Here is a 26,933-nt window from a genome sequence, read left to right as displayed (position 1 = left end):
AAATATCCGAGCATGTTATACATATATTATGGATTTATGTTCATCGATCTGCAACAGAATTACAAGTAGCAAAAAGATAACAAATTAGAGCAAAACCTAAATGATGGACATCCAGAGGTGCATGAAGAATAGAAAATAACATACGCTTATGGACGCGGTGCGTGGGGACGCAGCGTGTGTGTGTGTGGCGCGGTGCAAGTTCTACGCGTTGAAACGCACACGCTCTCAGCTCGCCGTGCACCGCACACACTCTCATCGCGTGTTGTCTACCCACGTACGAGTGGAAGCAAGAGCGAATGCGAGATTAGAGCGAAAGATCCGAGCCAGTGGCCGAAAATTTTAGGCTGGGGAGAATCAATTTTTTGGCTTCTAATAAGAACTTTTTTAAAGGGACACGCCGAAGCGCTTGAAAACCGACACCTTTTACGGCGGGTAATGCCGGATTTCTCGGCCGCCGAGCTTTTAATAAAACCCGGCCGACAAGCTTATCGAAAAAGCACGTGTTCGGGAGACTGGGATATTGAACCCTTGGCCGTCGTGACCAGGGGTTGATGAATAAGTAGGGTAAATGTACTAATTTTGGCCCCCTTAGGTAAGAGTCACCACAAAAGAAATCGTTGCATTCCGATTTCGTACCGATAATATAACGATAAACGTGGTATGGTAATTTAGAGTAGCTATGTGAACATGCATTAAAATTCATATTTATGAGTTTATTTCATGTTATCACTGAAAAATTATCAATTTCCGAACACACTTTTTGTCGCTATTTTGGCCCACTTTGTTTCTATTTTGGCCCACCTGTGTACCAGTTTTGGCCCACCTGAAAAATGCTTATTTCATGCATTTTATAGTTTGAATGTCCTTTAAAATATTTTAGATACTGTTTTCTGCCTTTTTTTCATTACATAAGGGAGATTAAATGCCTAATTTTCATTTTTAATATTTCCCCATTTTTGCAAGAGTAATGGCGCCAGTGACGTATATGCTGACAGTTACTTTCATAGATGCCATACTTACAGAATGATAAATTGTTAATTGGTTTGTTCGGGTTTGGGCACTGAATCCTGGCAAATAATTTTTGATTGACGAAAATTAGAATAAGCTTTTCGAAGTACAGGCTGGCCTTGGTTTTCGTCACCAAACGGGTCTCTGACAGCGACGAAAACCGAGGCTAGCGGACTAAAGTTCTTACGTTTATAATACCTACTCAAGACTTGAGGGACACAAATAAACTTTGGTTGTGTACATTCTTCTTGTCTGAATTTTCAGTGGTTGATATGAAGGTGTTCTTCAAACTATAACAAAGTTTGTGTGTTTTATCATTCAATCAATGGCCATCAATCGTTTTGTACTTCGTTTTACTTCCTGGGTTTCCATGCCGTGTAGGTTTACAATGATACGTTCAGTGCTTCAATTGGAAGACATTTTTGATTGGCAAAGTAGTCTGAAGCAGAAAACCTACACCACTCGTTTATGAGTCCATGTTTGGATCTTCTGTCTTGCAAAATGCATTGAATCGTATGAGTAAAGAACAAAGCACGTTACTATAAACCAGCTTCGAACGATTAGTCAAACGACGAAAACCGAGGCCGACGAAAACCGGGGCCTGCCTGTAAATACATTGCGTATGTAGTAAATACAATACGCTCCATCCTTTCTTATATAGAAGTTTTTGATCCCTTAAAATGTTACCGCAGCCCATTGCCCAAATAAAAAATGTTGTTGTAGTTTGTTAGAATTATATTAAATTGTATTTCTTTGAAACTTCACTAGAATTTGTATTTTGGTTTGTTTTTAACTTGTTTGTTTTTGCTTGCATCCTTTCTTATCTTTTTGCAAGGTTTTCCGCTTCCTGGAGCACTTTGGTTTTTGGCGTTGTTCCGCTTTGGTTTGACGCTCCTGCGCCAGTCGTAGTTTTTCATTTTCTTTTTGTTTTATCTCTTCCAGCCTTTCGCCAGCCGATAATACTGGAAAGTTCGGCATTTGAAAATTTTTATGCTTATTGCTTCTGCAAGGTGCGGGAGGCAATGTAAAGTAATCGTTCAGTGAAATATTTTGCTTGTTGTGCTCCGTTAAAAAATCCTCGTCGATCCGTTCAAACCGTAGCTGGTCCTCTTCGTAAGCTGGGGTCTGGTAACTGTATTCCTCCGTTAAAAATTCCTCGTTGATCCGTTCAACCCGTAGCTGGTCCTCTTCGTAAGCTGGGGTCTGGTCACTGTATTCCTCCGTTAAAAAATCCCCGTCGATCCGGTCAACCCGTAGCAGGTCCTGTTCGTAAGCTGGGGTCTAGTCACTGTATTCCTCCGTTAAAAAATCCTCGTCGATCCATTCAACCCGTAGCTGGTCCTCTTCGTAAGCTGGGGTCTGGTCATCGAGATTGCTCTCAGTTTGATCGCCATCTACGATGCTATGCGAATAACGACAAAAACGAAAAACTGATACATAAATGCATATGTCATTTAACATACATCATTTTTTATTTGATATTATTACACATATATATATATGATATTATTACACATATATATTTGACATATTACATGAACTGGGAAAACAGGAATGATTCTTTTATATATATAATTCATTATCAAACTTAAGGAAGGAGTAGAAATCCACTGCCTGTTACTGAAGGATCTGGCGCAACTCGTTTTGCTTTGCTGTGAACAGGATCGCGATGTCTGAGTACCAATTATCAAGGAGTAAGAGTAGGACTGGATTCTGTTTTAACATTTGCTATGAGCACTGAAGAAGTGCTCTCGTTCTACAGCACTGCTGCGAGGGAACACAACATGCGATCTCTCAATGTCACACAGCGCTCTCCCGGGAGGGCTGCTGAAGGAGACCAGCACGCTATCAGTTCAAGTGGGCCAGAACGGGATCGCCAACGCACAGTCATAATCTGGGAGCGAAAAAGGCGGGTATTGCTAGCACACTCTTTCATTACTAATCTTCTATCGTTTATCTCTATCCGATTCATATTTTGCGACATCCGGGAAGGTGAATGCATAAAAACATTTTAAAATCGACATTATCGGGACCAAAGGGATGAAGCCCACACGCACGAAATATATTTGTAACGCTAGTTGATCGTATGTCGTTTTTAATATTTTATTTTATTTTATTTATTGGGGTATCACGGACATTGCCGTATTGTTAGAGCCAACATGCTCTAACAGACTTTTTTGTTATTAGGGCGTTCCACAGTGAGAGGGTATCCAAATAAGTGATATGCGAAAGGCCTTGTCAAATATGGAGACTAGGGTCTCAATAATTTTCTTCACAAAGTAGTCGTGGCTCTTTAGGGCTTTCACGGACCTAAGTGCTTCGATGGCGCTTAGACTACCTGTGAAAATAAAATAGTGGTCCGGCGGGTTAGCACTTATAAGCAAGAGTGCGTAGAAGCTTGCGGCAAGTTCGGCAGTGTACACGCTGCACGGTTGACACAATTTATAGAAGGCTTCGGAGGTCGCACTAAAGACCCCGAAGCCTGTGCCCTCCTCTGAGGATGACCCATCAGTGTAATACTGGTTTTTTTGTAGGTACGTGGCTATACTTGTTCTTAAAGAGGCTGGGCACATTCTTCCAGCGAAGATGTTTTGGGAAGGTCTTGATTTCCTGACTCATCGAGGACTCTGTAACTAAAAGGGAACTGTAGGACTCAGGAAAATCAACACGGTTTTTTGCTTGTGTGGCGCTAGGAATGGCCTGTAGGGCAACAAAATCATCATACACCTTCGCGATTTTGCTCTTCGAACCTGCCTCTATGAGTGCTTTAAAATTTTCTATGATCAAGGGATTTGAAACTGAAGCGGAACGGAACGGAGTTTTAGCGGCATCACTCCGCACATCACTTCTAGGGACATGTTGTGAGTAGATTTCATGCTCCCTAGTGCGAGTCTGAGACAACGGTACTGCACTCTTTCCAGTTTCAAAATCAACGTATTGGCTGCCCAGTGAAAGCAAATGCTTCCAAATTCCAATACGGATAGTACCGTTGTCTTATACAGCCGCAGGATATCTGTTGGGTGTGCTCCCCACCAGAAGGCTACGACTGTCCTGAGGAAGTGAATACGTTTAGCGCATTTTTGAATAAGATGCGAGCAATGCTTATTCCAGTTGAGCCTAGAGTTGAACCAGACCCCTAGGTATTGGAAACTGTCGGAAATTTTGATCTTTTTATTGTACAGGAGGACATCGGGCTTTGGTGCATAAAGACCGGCGTCTCTGTTGTTTTGCGTGTTGCTAAAAAATGAGATGACGACCATTTCCGTTTTCGTTGCAGAGAACTCGATCCCTAGGTTTTCGGAACACGTGCAAAGATTGTCCAACGTGGTTTGCAACGCATCCTGCATCACGGAGGAGTCTCGGCTAGTAAAAGATATAACTGCGTCGTCTGCCAATTGTCTTATGGTGCAGTTCGGGGCGAGACATAGCTTTCATGGACTCGCCCAAGGATCTTGTTTGAGCCCCCTGTTATATAACTTTTACGTAAACGACATCGATTCAACAGGGGGCTCAAACAAGATCCTTGGGCGAGTCCATGAAAGCTAGTCCGTTTTAGTTTCACGTGGCCGTTATCGAAAGTCATCACTTTCGGACAAAAGATTAAAAAGCAAGTTATTGAACTTCGCTCCCAGGCCCGAGTATTCTAATTTTTGGCACAGTATGAGTGGTGAAACTGCATCGAACGCCCCCTGAATGTCTAAAAATATCGCCCTCATATTTAGCTTGCGAGCCCGAGCCAGTTCAATTTCCGTGACAAGCAACGCTAGGCAGTCATTAGTTCCTTTTCCTTTGCGGAACCCAAACTGAGTTTCCGAAAGCAACCCATTTGATTCAAGCCAATCTTCAAGCCGGAACAGCATCATTCTTTCTAGTAGTTTTCTAAGGCACGAGAGCATTGCTATCGGCCGATATGACTCGTGGTTTGATGCCGGTTTGCCAGACTTCAACCTCGTGACTACTTTCACCTCTCTCCATTCCGGAGGGACGATGTTGAGATCTAGCAGATTGTTGAATATTCTCAACAAACGCTTCCTCCCCAGATCTGGCATGTGCTTCTAACCTGGCCCAAACCCGGTGTGCAATTTTTGCTCGAAAGGAGAGCAAGTGAAAGTTCCACCATCGTGAATGGTGAGTCCATGCTGGGCTCACCACCAGGCACATTTTGATGGAAACTTTGTGCAGGAGCGAAGTCGGGACATAGATTGTACGCGAAGGGTACGAGCCAATCGCCGGAGAAACTCTCGCTCTCATTTGTAGTATTGCTATTACGCATCCTCTTGGCCATTCTCCAAAGCGAACTTAGCGAGGTATTGGGGGTTAGGTTGTTGACGTACTTCCGCCAACCACCTTTTTTCTTTGCTTTAAGATAGTTTTTGCACCATTTCTCCTGCGTCTTATAGTTTTCATATAAGGTCCGGGAGCCGGTGTTGCGATATTCAATGTATGCTCTTATCCTCTTATTGTAGGCCGCTTGGCACTCGTTGTCCCACCAAGGAGTGGGAGGTTTGCGGAATACCCTTACTTGGTGGGAGCTCCTTGTTTGGGCGGCAAGGGCGCACTCGTTGATGCACTCAACGAGGTTTTGGTACTCCTCTAGAGGAGATAAATCGTCTGTCCGACGAGAAAGCGAAGCGGCCACCAGTTCGCCGTATCTCGCCCAGTCGATGTTCTTCGTCACGTCGCGGTTGACGGGTGGTACTGGGCAACCTCCTTTGACATAAGAAATTTCTATCGGTAAGTGGTCGCTACCGATAGGGTCCTGGATCACCTTCCAGCCAAAATCCATAGCTGATGTACATAGAGACAGGTGCACTCGCCCTACATCTTGGTGTGGCTATCCTAGTTGCTTCTCCTGGGTTAAGGATCGAAAAACCATGCGTGCCGCAGAAATCATGGATAATAGGAGCTCGGATGTCATCTTTCTCTCCGCCCCAGTCGATTCCATGGGAGTTGAAATCTCCCAGGATCAAAAGCGGCGCAGGCAACGTCGCTGCGAGATTTTCAAGATCATTTTTGATCTCTACAATCCGCGATTTTTCATCCTTGGCTATCGGTGGGATATAAATCGAGGCTATGGTCACGTCAAGATCTCCTAGTTTAGCCTGTATTGCGACACTTTCGATGAGACTTAGTCCCGGGGTCTGAATTCTGGAAAAGGCGTGACTCCTTTTAATGCCTATAAGCACCCCCTCCCCACCTCGTGTTAGTCGATCTTGACGGATTATGTTGTATCCCGGGAACAATAGGTTTATGTTGTCCGACAGCCAGGTTTCGCAGAGGGCAAACACGTCGCAATTGTGCTCACTCACTGTCACTTTAAAAAGGTCCAGTTTACCAAGTAAACTTCTACAGTTCCATTGTACGAGGGCTGACAATAAAGTAAGGTCTCCAACGCTGCAACTTCGCCGGATCACGCGCTAGGCGAAATCTGGTAACACCGCCGTGTTCCTTGGTTCTCCCACTACCACTTTGCTGCTGGGTGAGGCTTCCCCGACCGCTCAGTCTTGGCTGAGCAGCCGTCAACGATGGAGGTACCCCTCGCGTCAGCGTCCAAGTGCGAATTGCGTTCTGTAATACGTTTTTTGAGTGCGAAAAAGGTGACACCTACTGAAATCCATCGTCAACTAGTTGAAGTTTACGGGAAAAAGTGTATGGACATAAAAAACGTGCGTAAGTGGAGCCGCGAGTTCAATTCCCGGCGCACTAATGTTCACGACGAGGAGAGAAGTGGCCGACCGTCGGTCTCGGATGCGATTGTTCAAGCAGTGGAGGCAGAAATGCTCAAAAACCGCCGTGCGACAATTAGGGACTTGGAAGACAAGCTTGGTGGAGTGTGTAGCAGCGAAACAATCCGTCATATCCTTGTGAACAACTTGCAGTATCACAAAGTTTCTGCCCGATTGGTGCCGAAACAGCTGACCGAAGACCACATGAAGCGGCGCGTGGAATGTGCGACCAAAGTTGTGGCCCGTTTTGAAGAGGAAGGCGATGATTTTTTGGAATGGTTTGTTACGGGGGATGAAACGTGGGCTCATCACTACACACCCGAAACAAAGGAGTCGTCCAAACAATGGCGCCATAGCGATTCTCCGAAACCCAAAAAGTTTAAGGCGACACTGTCAGCCGGCAAGGTGATGGCTACGGTGTTTTGGGATCGCCACGGGGTATTGTTGGTGGATTTCATGCCAAGGAGAACCACTATCAATGCAGCAAGGTACTGTGAGACCCTGGAAAAGCTTCGTCGTCCCATAAAAAACAAACGCCCGGGATTGCTGAGCAAAGGAGTGAAATTTCACCCCGACAACGCGCGCCCGCACACAGCAAACGTTACCCTTGACCTGCTCAAGAAATTTGACTGGGACATCATCGATCACCCTCCCTATAGTCCCGACGTGGCCCCAAGTGACTACCACATGTTCCCCGCCCTGAAAAAACATCTCGGAGGGAAGAAGTTTGAAAGTGACGCGGAGGTTCAGAAAGAGGTCAACACCTGGCTGCGCGAGGCGGACGGAGAGTGGTATTCTGCCGGCATAGACAAGTTCATCGTGCGGATGCGCAAGGTGTTGGAAAAAAATGGCGATTATGTAGAAAAGTAGCCAAGACCTTGGCCTTTCCAACGGTGTATCGCTTTTTGTAAATAAATGTCATTTTCTATGAAAAAAAAAATTGGAGACCTTACTTTATTGTCAGCCCTCGTAGTATGGCTATCTTTGAATTGAACCAGCCACTGTTTGATCAACCCCGATAGGAACGGGAGGGCCAAAGACGCGATCATTTGCAGGGGTTGCGGGAGTCTTAGGGAGGCGAGGAGGAACTCACGGATCTCGGTAAGGGAGGGGAGAGGAGCACTCGAGTCCCTTTGTGCCAGCGACGGAAACGCAACCCAACCAGCCTGGGATGGGTTCTTTTTGAAAATTGAGCATGCCAGAGAAAACTCCATACAAAAAAAACCAGCTCTCTCGGACTTAGCTGATTTTTGCGATGCCACCCTCGATGATTGCCGTGCGCAGATGCCGCGATAGTGGCGAAGATCCGTCGCTCGCGGACTTAGCCAAATTTTTCGATCCCACTCTCGGATTTTTCGATGGAGAGATCTTATTTGGATGATCGAACGCGCGCACCCTGCATTGCGCTCGCTCCCGTACACGAGGAGCGCACCGAGCTCAACATTTTTCCATTGCGGCACATCGCGTTGTGCGTTTGTCTCAGTCACTGCGTGCATCCGTCGCTGCGTGCATCTGTCGCTGCGTGCTCCGTCGCTTCAAGCATGAGCTTGCATTTCTCCATTAGAACGATGGAGACGTGAATATTTTTTACTCCTTCGCTGCGTTCATCACATGCGTAGAGCGATTTTGCCAGATCGACGTAAACAAAGCAACACGGTAAGTTCGCTAAAGTTTTTCGGCGGTAATTACATATAATTTTTACATTTCATCTATTGCAGGGTAGTATATCTGGTATTCAATCAACTATCAACTATTCAACCTACGATTCTAGCTAGTTGGAGACATCTTTTTACGCAGAATGATAAGTTCCGGAGCAACGCACCTGACCGATAGAAGCTGAGCAAAAAACTTCCTCAACTAGCAGGTAAGCTCTGCAGTGAAGTGTGTATATTTCATACGAAATAGTTTATTGTATAGTGTGTATGCTGTTCTTGATGGATTATCGATGTTAACTTACTTTTCGGTGTTATTGGATTCACAAGAAATCGAGAAATAAAAAGGTGAAAACGCAACAACAAATTTCGTCCAGTGTATTCATTCGCGCAAGGGCTGTGACGTCACAGCCGCGCGTAGAAACGAAAGAAAAAATCTCTCGGAAGTAACTCTCGGGTCTGGGGCTCTCGCGCGCTCACCTCTCAAAAATTGCACGGATGCCGCTGCTATTGTCACAACTATCCGTTGAACGGATAACCCTCGGTTTTTGAACGGATATCAACTCATCGCGAGGTTAAAGCACGCAAAAGGTTATTTGGGAAGCTTTTCGGCATGCACTCTGGTCCGAGGTGATCTGATATTCTTTGGCTCCTCCCGGGGATTCATGGAAGGATTGGACGAAAGAGCGGCGCCACGTGGTGGGGTCTCAGGGGGAGGGGTCAGATTTTTTTACCACGGGGCGCTTTTTGGTTTTTACAGGCCGATTTTTCGCTGTTATGACCATCCTTTGTATCTTTTTATAAGGTTCTCTTGGGCTTCTGCTCGAGCTCTTGGTCGCCTGGGCGCAGCCGGACGGGGTACGTCCGCCATCGGGTCTTCTGCCAGTACCGTATACTGGTTTACAGGACCTGCCGACCTCAGCGCGAATGAACCGCGGGCTCGCTCCGCGACCGTCTTGGCCTGCTCCTTCTGCAGTTTACGGTACACCGGGCACACCGCAACCTCATGCCACTCGTCCTTGCAATGCGAGCATTTTTGCGTCTGAGCCCTGCAATCCGTTGTCCGGTGCGCACCTCTGCATTTCCCGCACACCAACTCGCGCGTGCAAATTGGCTCGGCGTGTCCGATCCGACTGCACCTGGCGCAAGCGGCCACCCTTGGCACGTATGGTCGGCGAATGGGTACCCGGAGTCCCTCGCATACAAGCGCTTGCGGAAGTAACGTTCCCCTGCCATTTTTAATAGCTTCCTTTTAAATTGCATAAAATATTTTAGGTTAAAATTTTCACTAAGGAGGTTGTAACTCCAGTTTTCTAAAGCAGTTCGCCAAGCATCTTTCAAAGGTTTGAAAACGGCTACGTCAGCAGGTTGTGTAATGTGGGTAGTATTTGGATACAAGGATATTAATATGATGCCCAACGATTGACAAAGATTAGCAACTTCTACAGATTTGTGGGTGACATGACCATCAACAAAAAAAAAAAAAAAATAGTGGAAATTACACACTTCACTTTACTAAAGCAGGGTGGAACACTTTTGTGATGTATTCTCGAAAATTATGCAAGTCCATCCAGCCACGTTCACTTTGGCCAATACACCATGAGAACGGAAATCCTTGAATTACGTAATTCCGAAGAAATTACATGAGGATCTACAACAAACCCACTTGCAGCAAATGAAAAGATGACCGTTATATTTTGTTTTCCTGGGGCACTTTCTACCTCATACACACTGCGTGATCCTTTTATAGCAAGTCACCATTAAAAACTCTAGTTGGATCTTTCAAAATACCTACTAAATTATTATCGGTAAACCATTTCTCCACTGATTTAAACCATCATCTGATATATGCTTCACTCACACGGGCACGTGCAGATGAAACCGCCTCTGGTTTTTGAAATGAAATCTTGGGGTTCCTTCTCAAAAACGCTGTCAGCCATGCTCGTCCTAAAAAATAAATAATAGTAAATCATATTTGCTGTTGCAATATGCAAATTGTATACAAAATATGTATTTACCCATCTGGACGATCATTTTTAAATGCCCTCGCCCTCGTATTTGCGCTTAAAGATTTTGCAATCTTATTTAGAAGATGGACTATCCAGTTTGCTATGTCGTTCTCTCCTCTTGGGTCAGTATAGATTTCGGTCCCTGAATACTTCCTAACTGCCACTGAGAACTTAAGCGATACCGACAAGTCGACCGCGGTATTTTGAATCGCTGGAAGGCGTCGCGCAAACTCATTTCTTTACTTTCTACGACCTTAATACAGGCCATTAAGGCTTTTTCGTCGTAGCTTTTTCTTTTGGAAGAGCAAATGTTTTCAAAATAACGATCCCGTGTTTCAATAACGTTCTCTTTCGCTTCTCGATTTGCTACTGCCTGCATTTGACAGTCCAGTGCTTTCGTCAAGCCACCATTTAAACGATTTAACAGTTCTATTGAATATCTGTAATTGATAGATAAAATAATTGGTTTACAGCGTGGATACAATTTGTGAACGGTGACTTTTTCGAATGGTTGAATATATATATATGTATGTGTGAATAAATCTCGTTCACAGCAGAACTACCTGTTCTGCTGTTTCCCGAGCTCGATTTAGTATAAATGTTATACTTCCAGCATCGGTACGTAGATTTGAGTGCCTTCCTAACAAGAAGTAGGTAAAATCCGCAGCCAAAGCTTCTCGCTGGTTTTGCGCATACTTCTTTTCGCTACACAAAGCTTATTATGCGGCGGGGTGGTGGGTGGGGGGGTGGGGGGGAGGGGGTTTCCCTTTATGTTCCAGGACTAGCACCGCTCCTAGTGCGTTGGGTCCGGCTTCCTGGTGGCAAAATCAGCATGCTTTCTCGTTCTGTTGGTATCAAATGTCAATTGGACAGAACGAGGAAGCACGCTGATTTTGCCACCAGGGACAGCACCGTTTTGTCTTTCCTGAAAAATATCCAAGCGACACTGTGCAATGCATCATACGATCTTTAACTAGCTCAAACGCTTCTGCTTGTTCTCGTGCCCACGTCGCGGATTTCTAGGAGAGAGCCGTCCACAATGCACTATGGAGCGAAAAGAGCAAATTGCCGGGATAAAATTCAGAATCAAATGTTTTGCAATTTTTTCATTGTAATATCGTGTAATACTATTATATTTCACGGAATTATGATGTTTCTGGACAATCCCGCCAGGTGACGCTGCAAAAACCTCATATTTTTGGATTTTTCTACGGGTGCATTATTTTTTCAATCTTTTTTTTATACTAACTAGGTAAAACGGCCCGGTTACACGGGCCCGTGTAGAGTCTATTGGGGTATCAATAATTTAAATATAATAAAATGGCAAATTTTGGTAATCTTTGCTAGGTTGGTACCACGATTATTGTTTCGTTCTGCTCATGGCTAGCCGTGTCGAGAATTCAATACTGCTACAGTAAATATGTTGGATATAAACATATACAGTATGAAGAATGCATTTTGTCGATAGCTTAAAAATACCTGGAAACTAAAAAACACGATAACTGCGCGATCGAAGTGAAGGTAAAGAATACCAGATTATTCTCACTCGATATCATTCATTACACAACAAAAACGATGTTGTAAATTTTATCGTAAAACAATATCAGGTGGACTTGCGACCAAGGGCCAGAAAGGTGATCATAACTAACAAAACTAATAATGTTTACATGTGTATCCGTTCTTTTATGTGCTACACGATCAACTACTGCCCTGTTCGAACTTCAAAGTGACTGGAATCTATCGTGTGTGATAGAGTTACCCACAAATTTTGAATGAAAATTATTAAGGAATCGATGTTATGTTGCAACATCCAGGATCGCTACGACTACAAAATCTCTCAAAAGCTACACAATATGGAATCTTTGAGCAAGATTGACACTCCCCAATAACCTTCTGAATCGAAGAACGGAACGGTTTAGCCACTTTTCATTCGGCCATTTGCTTCTGATTCTGTTGCACTTTACGGATTCGTAGCACTGTTTGTGGTCGGAACAATTTCTGATTAAAGCTTCAATTTTTCGCAATTATTGACAGGAAACTTAAATCCTGTTTTTTAAAGTTTGTTGGAACGAAATACATCGAGCTGATACACTCTCGGATAGAACAGGTAGTTTCATCAAACGCGATTGCTTCATTGTTTTGGCCAAAAACGGTTTTAATGCTTGATGAACTTATCAAAAGAAAGTTGATAGCGTTCTTGAAGTTTTATTAAAAATCATTGTGCAGTACATAGCAGATCGAAAGTTTTCGTCATTACTTTCGCGTAGAAAAGCACATTACTGTTATTGCTGCATATACTGCCTAAATGAATTCACGTACCATAAAGGCATTTCATAGAACGGACCATTCATTCAGAGATTAGACTGTGAAGATGAAGAGACCTACGGGTTCTTATGGACACCTAAGTATGGTCGAATCGAATGCAACATATTCTATGTTTTCCTTTTCATGATTTTGTAAATCCGATTGGTAACAAAATGTTAGGTTTGAACCATTTGTCATGCCAAAAACAATCTATCTTGGCAGAACTCTCACTTTCCCTTTGTCCATGGAAGATGGGGGGTATCATGTTGGGGATTGTGTTTTTGGCGCATTAACTTATTTACCATAAACTGATCAGTAGTAAATATTTTAAGTGTAGGTTTTTCGATTGTGTTACATGTGTATTGCATACACAGTGTATGTTGATCAGCTTGCATTTTGAAAAATATGATTTCAATATAATTGTAGATCTTGGCAGTTTAACACACAAATTGCACTGCTTTCCGTTCTGCCAGCGATTCGTAGAAACGCCGGCCTACTTAACGGCGTTCTGTCGGTCCGAGCAGACCGACGCCGGCTTACGGGAAAGAACACTGTCGACCCCACGGGACCGCTTAACGTGCTTATCTAGTTCGTAATAACCGTGGTTGGTGTCGCATTATTGCAGCTTCTTTAACCCATACCGGAATAGCGTTTGGCATGTTTTCTTAAAACGAATAGGTTTTGCATGTGTCCCTTTTTCAAGTAGGAACTTCATCCGTAACCATGATTTTCTTTTGCGAATCCTTCCATTCAAAAGTATGCGCGAATGGATACGTACATTTGTTTTTCTTTACAAATTAGAGTCGCTATCAATTGCTGTACCAGTCAGTGTGTAGCTCAGGCGCGCAGTACTGATTTACATATGCACACTCTTTCATACCGCAAACGGCATGCCTTCGAAACTTTACGCTAAGGTTCATCGAGAGAGCATAAAGCAGTGCTTGCAAACCATTATCTAAGAGCGTCGCATTGTACTCATCTACCGATTAGTGCGAAGCGCAAGTGGCACACCTCTGGTCTGCATACGCTCGCTCTTTCATATCGTGAGCGGCATTGCACTGAGAGAGCACAGCGATACAATACAGTGAAGTGAGCAAGGAGGCTGCGAGAACTGCAGAATCCGTATCTCTGATTTACACTACCGCGCTTCTCACCGGCACGTGTTCCCCTGCGCATGCTGCCTCATTTTTGCTGCAGTCGTTCCGGCCTTAGCGTTACGCGTTAGTTTCCACGGAAGAATGTTTATATATAGACTTAAAGATTTTATTTAGTTTGATATAAAACAAACTAAATTTACAAAAAACTTTCATTCCAAATATTGTCATCTGGAAAATAATTGATATTTAAAGCATCCTAGGGCCGCTACACGAACCGAAAACTCCAACCGAGAACTCAAAAACCGTATAAGTTTACGTCAAAATCTTCTCGGTTCGTGTAGCCGCGTTTTGTGGTACCAATTCTGTCGCCAGTCAATGCAAGCGAAAAGTTTCTGACAGTCTATGCATGTGTCAGTCTCTGCTGTTTTTGTTTTTGTGATCAGTTAGCTCAAAAAGCTGCCTTCGAAGCAAACAAGATATCATCTTCAGTTAACAGAAAAAGTTAAATATGGATAATCTGTTGATGAGTGAAGAGTGGCTAACAACCCTATCCAGGGTCATCGAGTTAAGTACCCAAAACTCTCAACAACGCAACAGGCAACGCAACAGGCGTATTGTGCGTAGGTGGTGGATGCGTCCAATTTTTTTCCGGCGGCAAGAAGATGGCAACCGTTTGCTTGACAATATTGTAGCAGAGCAAGCAAATGAAACCATGATTAACTTTCTTCGCATGAAGAAGGAAGATTTTGATGTTCTCCTTGACATGATACGCCCAGAAATAAATAGAATGAACACAAATATGCGCGACTCCATAACAGCCCAAGAACGGTTGCTTATAACGCTGCGCTACTTGGCAACTGGAGAAACATTCAGTAGTTTGCAGTATTTGTTTCGGGTGAGTTAACCGCGTTTGATCAAAACAAAATTCAACATTCTTTTTTTATTGTAGGTGTCTCGTTCCTCTATAAGCAATATAGTCAAGGAAACTTGCTCCTGCCTTACTAAAGCTCTACGGTCATATGTGAAGGTAAATATATTATTTTCAGCTAAAAATTATATAGAGATAAAATGTGTTGAAATTTGGTTTTCTTTCAATAAGATAGCCTAACAATCAATTGTTTCAGTTCATTTAATTTCAACATTCATTTTATTTTATTATCATCATCATCAGCAGAAGAACACGTTTACAATTAAAAAAAAAACACAACGTAGGAATTAGAGGTAAACAACATTTATAACATTAAACACAATACACATAACAATCACATCGCTTGCCTTTGGCCTTCACATCGTCCTCGGCCTCCAGCATGGCTCGCTGAATCCTCGACGTCACCTCCTGTTGTTCCTCAGGCGTGAATCGTCTGAGGAATTCAGCGACCCAGCGACCGAAAGTGTTTTCCGGCGAGTTTACGTTGGCCACGGTCGCCTGCATTAGCTTGTTGAGGACCTCGCTCACTTCACTACCCTCATTGATCCTTCGCCGTTTTCTTTGAGGGTTTGCGGGGGTTCGGGCAGGAATGGAAGGTGAAGGTGTATCGTCTAAGGACGTGGAAGGAAAGCTTGAAGGTAAGGAAGATAAACGGTTTGATGGTCCAGGACAAGGAGAGAGATTATCGGAAAGGGACTGGGGGGGATCTATTGGCAACATGTAGCAGTGGTCGTCATAGCTATCAGGAGGGGATGTTGGAGTCGGATTAGCAGGAGGAGCAGAAGGATTGAGGGAGTGCAGAGCGAGGTCCTCATCGTGCTCGTCAAGCTGAAAAGAAAAAAAAACAAATATTTACAAATATTAATAGCAAATTGATAACCCACACAACACATATGCATGTAAATCGAATATCAACTTGAAATAATCGTACTTCTATGCAATATGATTGAATCGTAAATGATGCTAAAATAATGCTTATACGTACAAAAGTGGAGGCGCTAACCGTACATTGTTCAAAATGTATATGTTTAGTCGTATATTTTCTAAGTCGGCATCATATACGACTTACGATATACATCAGCCGGACATTGCTCGTTTATCTATACGTATGCATGAAGAAAATCGTATTACATTCTTAATCGGCATCATATGGAACAAAGAATATACATTGCTCGTACATTGTCTATGCTTACTGCGATTCCGATTCGAAAAATACTAATATGTGATTCAATTTCTTCAACTTAATACGACTTCGTGTTGTGTGGGAATCAACTTGAGCAAACAGTTTTCTAAATGTAAATAAGTTATTAATGTTAGAAAGTGTTCTAACATGTGCAAAGGAATATGAAAAATAATAAATTTAATAGGAATTTCGGAAGCGGAAAAAACCAAAAAATTAGTCTTTATTACGGTTCCTATTTGCACAATCCCTGATTGCGCCCAAACATGCCCTATTTATCCTTTTCTGGCGCCGATGGCCGACGCCAAGGGTCATCGATTCTCCCGACAGCCGACGCGTCAGCTGATCGACGAAGTTCCCTTTCTTATCTTTATGCTATCGGGCTGTCTGTTCTCAGCCGAATTGGCAGCTGGCGTTAGAATCAAAAGTGTTTCTAACAATTAAGTTAAGTTTTATTTTCTTTTTTACAGTTTCCTTCTACAAAATCACAATGGTTAGAGGTTTCAAAACAGTTTGAGGATCGTTGGAACTTTCCACATGCTATTGGAGCAATCGATGGCAAACACGTTAACAAACATCAACTTACCAGCCCCCGTCTGTGTGGATTGCCGAACTTTTGATCGATACGAACGGTAGCTCCCCAGCAGATTTTGCCACAAACGCTTGGCTTCTGCTACCGGCATATCGACCTCCACAGCGATGCTTGACCAAGCGTCGTTCTACGATACCTTATTTTTATAATTTTTTAGTTTTTTATTATAAACGACCGGCCGTTTCTCCACTGCCGATATCAAGCGGAGGCTTTGTTCTACGTCCTAAAATAAATAATATATATGTAAGAACCGTAATCTTACACTAACCGTTCATATTTTTCATAAAATATGTCCGTTCTCACCTGACGCGCGTACAATCTCTTTGATTCGGTTCCGCTCATCTTGCCTTGTTTACCAGCGAATTCCGGATGAATATTTTTAGATGAAATTAGCTGGAGAATTCAAAACCACATATATTAACAATAAAAAAAATACAATCGCACACACAGTTTGAGCACGAAAGTCACTTTACTTTTTTAGTATTTCGCGGTTATTTGTTGTGCTTCTTTCCCACTTGATCCTTACGTGGTGCCGCTTATCATTCGAGTGACTTCCCGCTCTCCGGTTTGCCAAACCCTTTATCTCGGGAGCCCTTTGTTGTTATCCAGCATCCATCACATAATCCCCTTATGCATTTGCACCGGGTGCCACATTGCCGAAAAAAAAACCTGCCTAGTAACCTTAAAATCCAACGGAAATGTAATTTAGTTTCATCACAGGCAGAGACGAATGACCGAGGAGGTCAAAGTCTCTGAAATTAAAAAAAAGTTTCATCACAGGGAAATAAATCTCAAATTAAAAATTATAGCTATAAAATGACAAAATATTACCGTAACTACAAAAGAAACACGTAAATTTATCACCATATGTTCGTTTATTTTGTTTTTGAGATTTGTTATGTTTACATTTATTTCTTTTTCGTCTTCTTCTTCTGACGCATTTGAGTTTTCGGTTAGCAGCCAAAAACTTCTCGGGTGCAGTTTTCAGCTCACGGAGCTGAAAAGTTTTTGACGTAAACTTCTCGGTTGTTCCCCTCTTCTCGCCGAAAACTTTTTGAGTTTGTGGGTCGTGTAGCGGGGCTCTCCAACGTGGACATAACTTCTGAACTATTCTGAGCTTGTACCATCATATTCTTGGTTTTGAATTGGCAAGGGTCTGTTACTATTTGAAGAGCTGTAATCTAAAAATGTCTTTAATATTGAATTCTCGTAACATTTTACGGACGTGTATGAACTGTAGCTGTAGAACAAGAAAAAGCGACCTAATGCATTCAAAGCAAACCAAACCAAATTTTACTCTTTGTTATTGACTTGGCTTGTCTTTCCCCTTTTACGTGATGTTCAACCACTACCCTGCTACACATTTTTAAGATACGATCATCGACCTATATTTCACTGAATGAAAATTTCATATATTTCTTACCACACATGATGCTGCATATGGCGTGATGGAGACGCTTAGTAGGTGATAAACTATAAGCTTCACATGTAACGTACAGAATAACGTAAAGATGCGCGCGTATGCGCAAAAAAAACTATCATTTATTGTTACAAAACATTCTAGGCTATAAGTGGGTATGCATCATATTACAATCTTTCACAATCCTTAGCGATGGCGTAAGGTTAAAAACAGAAAATTGAAAAATTTTCCAGGAGTTTTGCGAAACATTGCTTAATATTTTGTGACAATCAATTTCAATTTACTTAAACTATCAACAATTTTAAAGCATGATAATAAACCTTTCCAAAACTGTGCTTGAAATTCGATTCCGTCCATTATTATAGGAGTTACAGACCTTCAAAGTTGATGGATTTTTTTTCAATTTTTCACGCAATATTTTCACAAATCTTGACTTTGACGGGCTGTTTCTCAGAACCCGGAAGAACAGAGGCTCTAGTTTTTGGGTCATTTCTTAGTTTCATCTTGTAGTTTAAGAAAACATATTTCATTTTTCTGAAATCCAAATATGAATTTTTGATTTTTATCCCGGCTTCGCTCCACCGTGCAATGGAGCGAAAATGTCCGCAGTGTTTTTGACATACGGATTAAAGAATTAGGTTAAATTTTTACATTTTATTGTACATAAATTGTTTGCCCCGAGGGCTATACAATTGGAACAAAAGTGGGGAACAAGGAAGGATAACGTAGCGGAGAAGGAGACGAAGAAGGATCATGACGTATGGGACACAAGGTGGGAGCGAAAGCTGGCAAGGGACATGTTGAAGTCAAACCGATCACTCACGGCATTGAAGGCACGCAGGGCACGCAACCATGGGTCGTTCTGCGCAAACTGCGTGCGGCGGGTGGGGATAAAGAGAGGAGGACGCTCACGGAGTTGATAAAAAGGAACGTAAAAGGGAATAGCCGCAAGCAGGGAAGGAACGTCAATGTTGGAAAGGAGGATGTTAGCAATAAACAGAGAACGCGCGCGGTTATAGTTGAATATGTGAATGTGTGGTTTGGAATCTCTTTTATTAACTGAAGATAACGACTGCTTCTACTCGCTGCTAGCTTAAGACTCAATCACTTCAACGCAAGCTAAGGATACTATGATTGCTTCCTCAACACCCCCTCTCAATCATAGCCTCTTTAACAAGCACAGATCTTTCGACAGTTTCCGGATTTCGAACACCCAAAGTTAATCTATGTCTTTTAAAATTTCCTGCCGAAAGACTCTTTGTAAGCATATCTGCTACTTGTTCGCTGGTTGGTATGTACTTCACACTGAAGGTACCATTTTCAATACATTCTCTTATGAAGTTGTACCTTATATCCAAATGCTTCATTCTTTTCTGGTCACGAGGCTCCTCTGCTATGCATATACATGACTGATTGTCCTCGTAGATTACCAATGGAACATTTATGACTATTCCAAATTCGCTTAGCAGATTCCTCAACCAAATTGCTTCACACGATGACTGACTCAATGATACGTACTCAGCCTCTGTGGAGGATAAAGCCACTGTTGTTTGTTTTCGTGTAGTCCAAGAGATCGTATTTCCGTACACTTGAAACAAATAACCACTGGTTGAACGACGATCGTCCATGTCACTACCCCAATCTGCATCAGCAAACCCTCCGATTGGTTCGACTCGAGCTTCACGATGGTATTCCAAACAATAATTCTTCGTTCCTTGCAAATATCGTAACACACGTTTCAGATAATTCCAGTGTACATCAGTAGCACCACTCTGGAAACGGCTTAAAATATTGATTGCTATACTTATATCGGGGCGCGACGTTAGCATCAGGTACATCAAACATCCAATAAGTTCCCGATACGGTTTTTCTGTTGCTGGTTCACTATCCTTTTTCTTTTTCACCTTGATATTCGATTCCATAGGAGTTGATGCCGGTTTACAATTCTCCATTCCGAACCTTTGCAATAATGCCGAAATATAAGCTGTCTGATTTAATTTCAATATTCCCTTATTTATATTTCGTAATATTCGTATGCCGAGAAAATTCTTTAACTCCTCCATATCGTCCATCTCGAACTCATTTTTCAAAAGCTGTTTTAAATTCAAAATTTCCTCCATTGAACTGGATGCCAGAATGATATCATCGACGTACAATACCATATAAATGCATACACCATTAACAATTCTAGTGTAAAGACAACTGTCATAAAGTGACCGCCGATATCCTTGATTTAGCACAAATGAATTGAAACGTTCGTTCCATGCACGCGGCGCCTGCTTTAGTCCATACAAGGATTTGCGCAAACGACATACCTTTTTCCCCCTCTCAAATCCTGGTGGCTGCCGCATATAAACAGTTTCCGATAATTTTCCGTTGAGAAAAGCAGTACGTACATCCATCTGGTGCAAATGTAGATTTTGTTTAACTGCCACTGCCAATAAGGTTCTTACAGTTGTCATTCGCACCACGGGGGCATAAGTTTCCTGATAGTCGTAACCTTCTCTTTGAGAACAACCTTTAGCCACAAGTCGCGCTTTGTATTTGTTAATGGATCCATCATCAGCATATTTAATTTTAAATACCCATTTGCAGGGCACTGCCTTTGCACCGACTGGTAGATCCACTAAATTCCACGTCTCGTTTTTCTTGAGGGCTTGCATCTCATCCTCAATTGCACGCTTCCAGTGTGGCCAATCATCACGTTCTCGCAAACCGTTGATGTTTTCCGGTAATGCGTCTACGTAATTTTCCGCATGTAATGCAAAAGCTGCAAACTTTTCATCACTATAGCGTTCAGGCACCTTACGATTCCGATCGCTTCGCCGAAGTGAATCGTCGACTTGTTCCGCGCTATTGTATTCTTCTTCCGTCTCTCGAAGTTCCACTTCTTGATTTTCCGTTTCCAAGAAATCCCTTCTGTCCTGAATCGAATCTTTCTGTGTTTCCGAGATCTCCTTTTCAAGTGATTCCACGCTAGATTGTTCCGGTACTATTTCCAATTTTCGTGATTCCACATGATCATTCACTAGGTGATCCTCAGTGAACACTTGAACTTTGCTTTTCGATTCTTGAAAAACCACATCTCGAGCCATAAAGATCTTCTTTTTCACAGGATCCCATACTCGATATGCGTTGCTTCCATACCTGACCATATAACCAATTTGGCTTTTGGCATCAAGCTTCGTTCGCTTTTGCTTTGGTATGTGACAAAATGCCTTACTTCCGAAAATTTTCAGACGAGATACATTTGGTTTCTCTCCGAACCACATTTCGTACGGCGTTTTGTTGTTTTGTAGCGCTGAAGTTGGACTGCGATTGATCAAATATACTACAGTCAAAACTGCCTCATTCCACATTGATCGTTTGAAATCTGAATCATCTAACATTGACCGGGCACGTTCCATGATAGTCCTATTCATTCGTTCTGCAACGCCATTCTGCTGTGGCGTATATGGCACTGTCGACTCCATCAAAATTCCAGCTTCCTCACAGAATTGCATAAATCGAGCATTTATGTATTCTCCGCCGTTATCACTTCTTAATTTGCTGATTCGACAGCCAAAGTGTGCCGTGACCATCGCTACATATTTTTTAAAAACATCCACGACATCTTCTTTTGACTTTAGTATGAATGCTATTGTCAGATGTGTATAATCATCAATAAAAGTGATGAAATACTTCTTTCCATCCCATGAAGCTGGTGTAAAAGGGCCGCAGACATCAGTGTGAACCAACTGCAACGGACGAGAAGTTCGATGTTCAGTTGATTTTTTAAACGGTAGCTTGGATTGTTTTCCCATCATACAGCAAGAACAAACTTCTTTTTCCGATTTCAAAATTCCACTAATATCGATTCCTTCAACCATTTCGCCTCGTACAAGCTTTTCCAGTCCAGCATTTCCAATGTGTCCATACCGTCGATGCCATAATGTTATGTTGCTTCCTTGGTCTACGGACAATGCAGATACGATTTTCGGAACAATCATTTCTATTTCGTATAACCGACCCTTCTTCTTTGCAAAACCAATTACTTCCGTTTGACGTGTTATTCGCGCATTTTCTTTTCCAAAAACTACTTCATTTCCTTTTTCTGTTAATTGTCTTACCGATAGTAAGTTGGCGGAGAGTTCAGGAACATACAAGACGTTGTATATTCTGCACACTTGATTTTTATCATTTACAGAGCATACTACTTTCACTTCGCCGACCAGGTTGCTTGAAAGTGATACTCCTGACTTCGCTACATGGACCATGATTCTTCTTCTTGGCGTAACGACCTCTTGGTCATGCCTGCCCGTTAAGGGCTTACGAGACTTGTTTCCCTGTTGTACGTGGATAGTCAGTCCTCTCGTACAGGGGAGGGTCCGGTCTCGGTTGGGATTCGAACCCACGCCTTCGAGGTGGTGAGCCCCGGCGCTCATGGACCGATTTTCTAACCGGCGCTACCGCTCGGCTGTCGCGGACCCCTAAATGGACCATGATTGGTGTTTCCAATTTCCGTAAATTTTCAAGATATGTTTTATCATTTACCATGTGCTCCGATGCTCCACTGTCTAGGATCCAGCGAATTCTTCCTTCAGTTGGTGTAGCATTACATGATAAAAATGCAATTTCATTGCCTGTATCCGCTGTGTATATCTTACTATTTTTCCTCGGTTTGTTCCAATTTTTACTGCTGTTTTCCTTTTTCGATAATTCTTGACAATTAACTCGCTTGTGTCCAATTTTTCCACAACCGTGACACTTGAACTGAAACTTTCCAGTTTTTCCAGTATTTCCAGCAAATGCTGTGCTCGATTCCGGTCTAGCTTCACCGTATTTTCGCTTAGTTTCTTCACTTAGCAACCGCGACTTTACAAATTCCAAAGTACACTGTTCTGCTGGTAACGTCTCAAGTACCGTGATGAGATTTTCGTACGCAGTAGACATTGACTGGAGCAGAAAGAATACTACCACTGGTTTGTCGAATTTTATGTTCGCCGACTCCAATTCCCGAATGGTCTTTTCAAATTCCAAAATATATTCTTCCATCGATTGTCCTCCGTCGTACTTCATTCCTGCCAGCTTTTTCAATAGATAAAATATCCCTGAAATTCCTTTCCTTTCGAAAGTGTTCTGCAGTGTAGTCCAAATTGCCTTGGGTGATGTTTTCCCGCGAATATACTCAAGCTGCGAGTCCGCTATTTTATGGATAAGGACGGACTTACACTTAGCGTCTTCCTTCTTCCGCTTGGCCCGTTTTTCCTCCTTTTCCTTTTTTACAGCCGCTGAATCTTCGGCTACTTCCGGGTAGAAATCTTCTTCTTCTAAAGTTTTCTCAATACAATGAAGCAATCCCAATTCTTCCAGGAAGGCTTCAATCCGAAAGCTCCAATTTGAAAAATTTGTCCCGTCGAAAAGATATACACGAACACGAGATTCCTCCATTTCCGGACGTTCTGGGCCCATAACCAGTTGAATATGTGAATGTGTGGTTTGGAATCTCTTTTATTAACTGAAGATAACGACTGCTTCTACTCGCTGCTAGCTTAAGACTCAATCACTTCAACGCAAGCTAAGGATACTATGATTGCTTCCTCAACAGTTATGCCGGTCCTTAAGACTGTCTAGCCCCAGAAGTTGGCACCGGACAGTATAGGGAGGTAAGGTAGCGCTGAGGTCGTTCAAAAGACGCCTCACGGCAATACGAGAGAACTTCCTCTGCACCCTCTCCAGCCTATCCAGAGCAGTGACACCAGCGGGAGACCAGATGACGCATCCATAGTCCAGGATGGGACGCACCCAGCAGCAATACAACGCACGCAGACATGAAGGATCCCGAATCTCGGAAGCCATGCGGATTATTAGGCCCAGGATCTTATTCGCTCGCTCGATTACCGAATCGAGCTGCGGCGCAAAAGATAGCCAGTAATCAAGTAACACACCGAGGTCTTTCACGACAGACACACGCGGAAGCGGCAGCCATTCAAGACATAGTTGTGTATAAATTTGTCCGAGGAGCGGCTAAACGTGATAACACAACATTTTGGCACGCACAAGACGAGGCCGTTGGCAATACACCAGGAGGAAAAGGCATCAGCAAAACGCTGGAGGGAAGGGAGATCATTAGACGAGGATACAGGAAGAAATAACTTGACGTCATCCGCGTACATCAGGCATCCATCAGGTGGCAGAACCCTGGCACAATCGGCGATGAAAAGTGCGGAAAGGAGGGGACTCAAGACGCTCCCCTGAGGAACACCCGACTGCCCCACGAAAGGATCAGAGAGAGCCCCGCCGACTCTGATCCTATAAGTCCGATTTGACAGAAAGGACTCAAGCCAGAGAAGGAGAGACCCACCGAAACCCATCCGCTGAAGCTTGGCGAGGAGCAGCCTATGTGACAAGCAGTCAAAGGCTGCCTTGAAGTCGGTTAAATCCAAGAAACTCTTCAGTTCTGATGGCGAGTGCGGGTAACGGATATTACTCATGTCCCTGATTTTTGAGTCATTGATGTTGAAGCCGGATTCATCAAACACGTGTCATAAGGATTTAATGCGAGTTTAGCCGAACTCACAGTTGGACGTATTCAACGTAAATCTTTCAACGTTTCTGCAAACAGCAGCATATCATCAATGTAGATGATTTTACTCCTCACCTCCTTCAAGATTCGAGACACTTCCCGCTGAAAAATTTCTGCTGCACAGATCACGCCAAACATAAGCCGACTCCCGTGACCCCATATCCGCTTTCTGATGGACCACGAGTATGTCCCACCGAGAAGCGAATGGCTTGGAGGTCACTGAGGGTATCGTCCTCTAGCACTCTCCAATCTGCTACTGTTGCCAGCCGTTGACTGCAGAAGGTCACGTCCACTATAGATGATCTGCCATTTCTCCAGAAGGTACTTGCTCCGCCGTAGTTGAGCAGCTGGAGGTCCAGCATCCCGAAGCACTCTGCAACACTTGATCTTCGCTGGTTTGTGGTCTTACTGCCCCACTCCACCGACCAAGCATTGAAGTCGCCTTCGACCACTACTGATCCCCTCCCAGCTAACTCCATCGATAGCTTGTCCAGGAACTCCTCGAATTTCCCGACCGGCCAGCTAGGGAGAGCGTAAACACTGCAGCACACGACCGAGTTAATCACGGCTACGACGAACCCCTCGTGCTCACTGCAGGCGACACTCTGGATAGGGTACCTACCCCCGGCCAGAATTGCTGCCTTTCCCGTCCTGTCCACGACCCAGCTAGGATCATCCACGGGCACCTGGTACGGCTCCGATAGCAGCGCCACATCCACTTTCTCTTCCACCAGCGTTTGCCACAACACCTGCTGAGCCACCTCGCAATGGTTGAGGTTGAGCTGGATCACCTCCCTGTGCTTCTCCGTTACGAGCGCGGCTTGCTTTCCGGTCCTACCATACGATGGTTGCACCTATCTGCCGGACATAGAACACTTTTCGGCTCCTTTCTGCAACCCCCTGCTCGATGTCCAACTTCTCCACACCGCATGCAGGTGTTCGAACGATCCGGGCCCTTGCAGCTCCACTGTTGGTGGCCAAGTCCCCAGCACTTGAAGCACTCCTTGGGCTTTGGGACCAAGCGCAGAGGGCATACGGTCCACCCAACTCTAATTTTTCCTGCCGCCAGGATCTTGGGAGCAATGCTAGAGGCCACTTTGATGGTGACCTTTTGCATACCTCCATACGCAGCTTCACTTGCACCTTTGTGTCCTCAATGCCTACCTGGGATTTCAGAGCCTCCACAATATCCTCGGCCGAAGTCACCTCGTTGATGTTGCGGCACTCGATGGTTTGGGATTGGCTTAGCATTTTTACCTGCCCAGCGTCCCCCACCGACCTTTGCAGCGCTTTCTGGCACTTGAGGTCCGATGCAAGCACCCCTCTCTTCAGCTCGATGAGGAGCTCTTTTTTCTGGGTGCGCCTCACCCGGTACACATTCTCCCATAAGCTTTTCAGTTCAGGGTCGCACTTCACACGACGCAAAATGTCCGCGTACGACACCGCCTCTTTTGCGTCCACAAGGATGGCGTCAGTTTTGTGACTCACTACACTTGGATTTTTTCGCACTTCTTTTCCCAACACTGAGATCGTTTTTCCCTTCTTTTTGCGGATATTTTGGGTTTGCCACCCCTCTGCCGCCTCCACCTGGTCCCCACCTTTGGGCCTCATGCTGTTTTCCGTCTCCTCCTCGGGAGATCTTAGTGCCCGCCCTCACTTGACCGTGCCGATCGAGGTCGGATCTGGAGTCGGAGCAACAGATCCATCTCCGCTGGTAGCACCCATTCCCACTGTGCTTCCTTTGGCGCCTCCCTCTATCTGCTCGGTCACTACGGATTCGCGTTGAAAAGCAGTTAGCGCCGCCACAGCCATTCTTTTTATGTCTTTGTGGACGTTGTTTCTGTCCTTTGCGAACTCGTGGAGAGCTTTTGCCGTCTCCAGCGCTTCCACAAGCCTCTCATTGCCCTTTCTATCATTTTTCCCCTGTTCCATTGGGGGTCTAGCCACCGGCGTTACCGCCTGGGTGCTCGACGCAGCCTCCTCGGCCATTTTACTTCCCGTTTTACTTTCCACGTCCGCAGGTGGCGTTCGCTGGATTTTGGAGCTTCTATCAAAGAAAGCACCAATGTCCTTCATCGCCACGCGCAGAGGATTATTGCTGCCCTCGTTCGCACTCATCCTGTATGCGACATAACAGGATGACCGCGGACAGAAGCTTCCCAACCACCACTTGTAGACGGGATTGGTGCACGATGAACAGGTGATCCTGCCTTCACGCACACTAGGACACTCGCCCGCTCACTAAGTACGCGCCGACCTGCTGGCCAAGCGCGCTTTGTTTTCGAAAACACTTCTAAGCACTACACACCGTACAACACTTCCACTTGTACAAGCGCACACTCCTATCTCTCGCGCGCGATCAAAACAAAAAATATATCGGTCTCGATACCGAATTCGCGGTGAGAGGAACGTTTTCAACCGGAGCCGATTAAACAGCGTCCTTCCTAAACGA

General features: G+C 44.0%; 1 protein-coding gene across 1 annotated transcript; it reads left to right on the top strand.

The window, feature by feature from the left end:
- The first annotated feature begins 14,304 nt into the window (after positions 1-14,304).
- LOC131293865 (uncharacterized) lies at positions 14,305-16,524 on the top strand. The gene is made up of 3 exons (XM_058321914.1): positions 14,305-14,691; positions 14,746-14,823; positions 16,375-16,524. The coding sequence occupies exons 1-3, from the start codon at positions 14,305-14,307 to the stop codon at positions 16,522-16,524; spliced, it is 615 nt and encodes a 204-aa protein (XP_058177897.1).
- The last annotated feature ends 10,409 nt before the right edge of the window (positions 16,525-26,933 follow it).

This window comes from Anopheles ziemanni, chromosome 2 (assembly GCF_943734765.1).
Source record: "Anopheles ziemanni chromosome 2, idAnoZiCoDA_A2_x.2, whole genome shotgun sequence".
In the NCBI taxonomy this organism is placed as follows: Eukaryota; Metazoa; Arthropoda; class Insecta; order Diptera; family Culicidae; genus Anopheles; species Anopheles ziemanni.
Note: the sequence above shows the minus strand (reverse complement) of the source record. Positions and strands in the feature narration are given on the sequence as shown.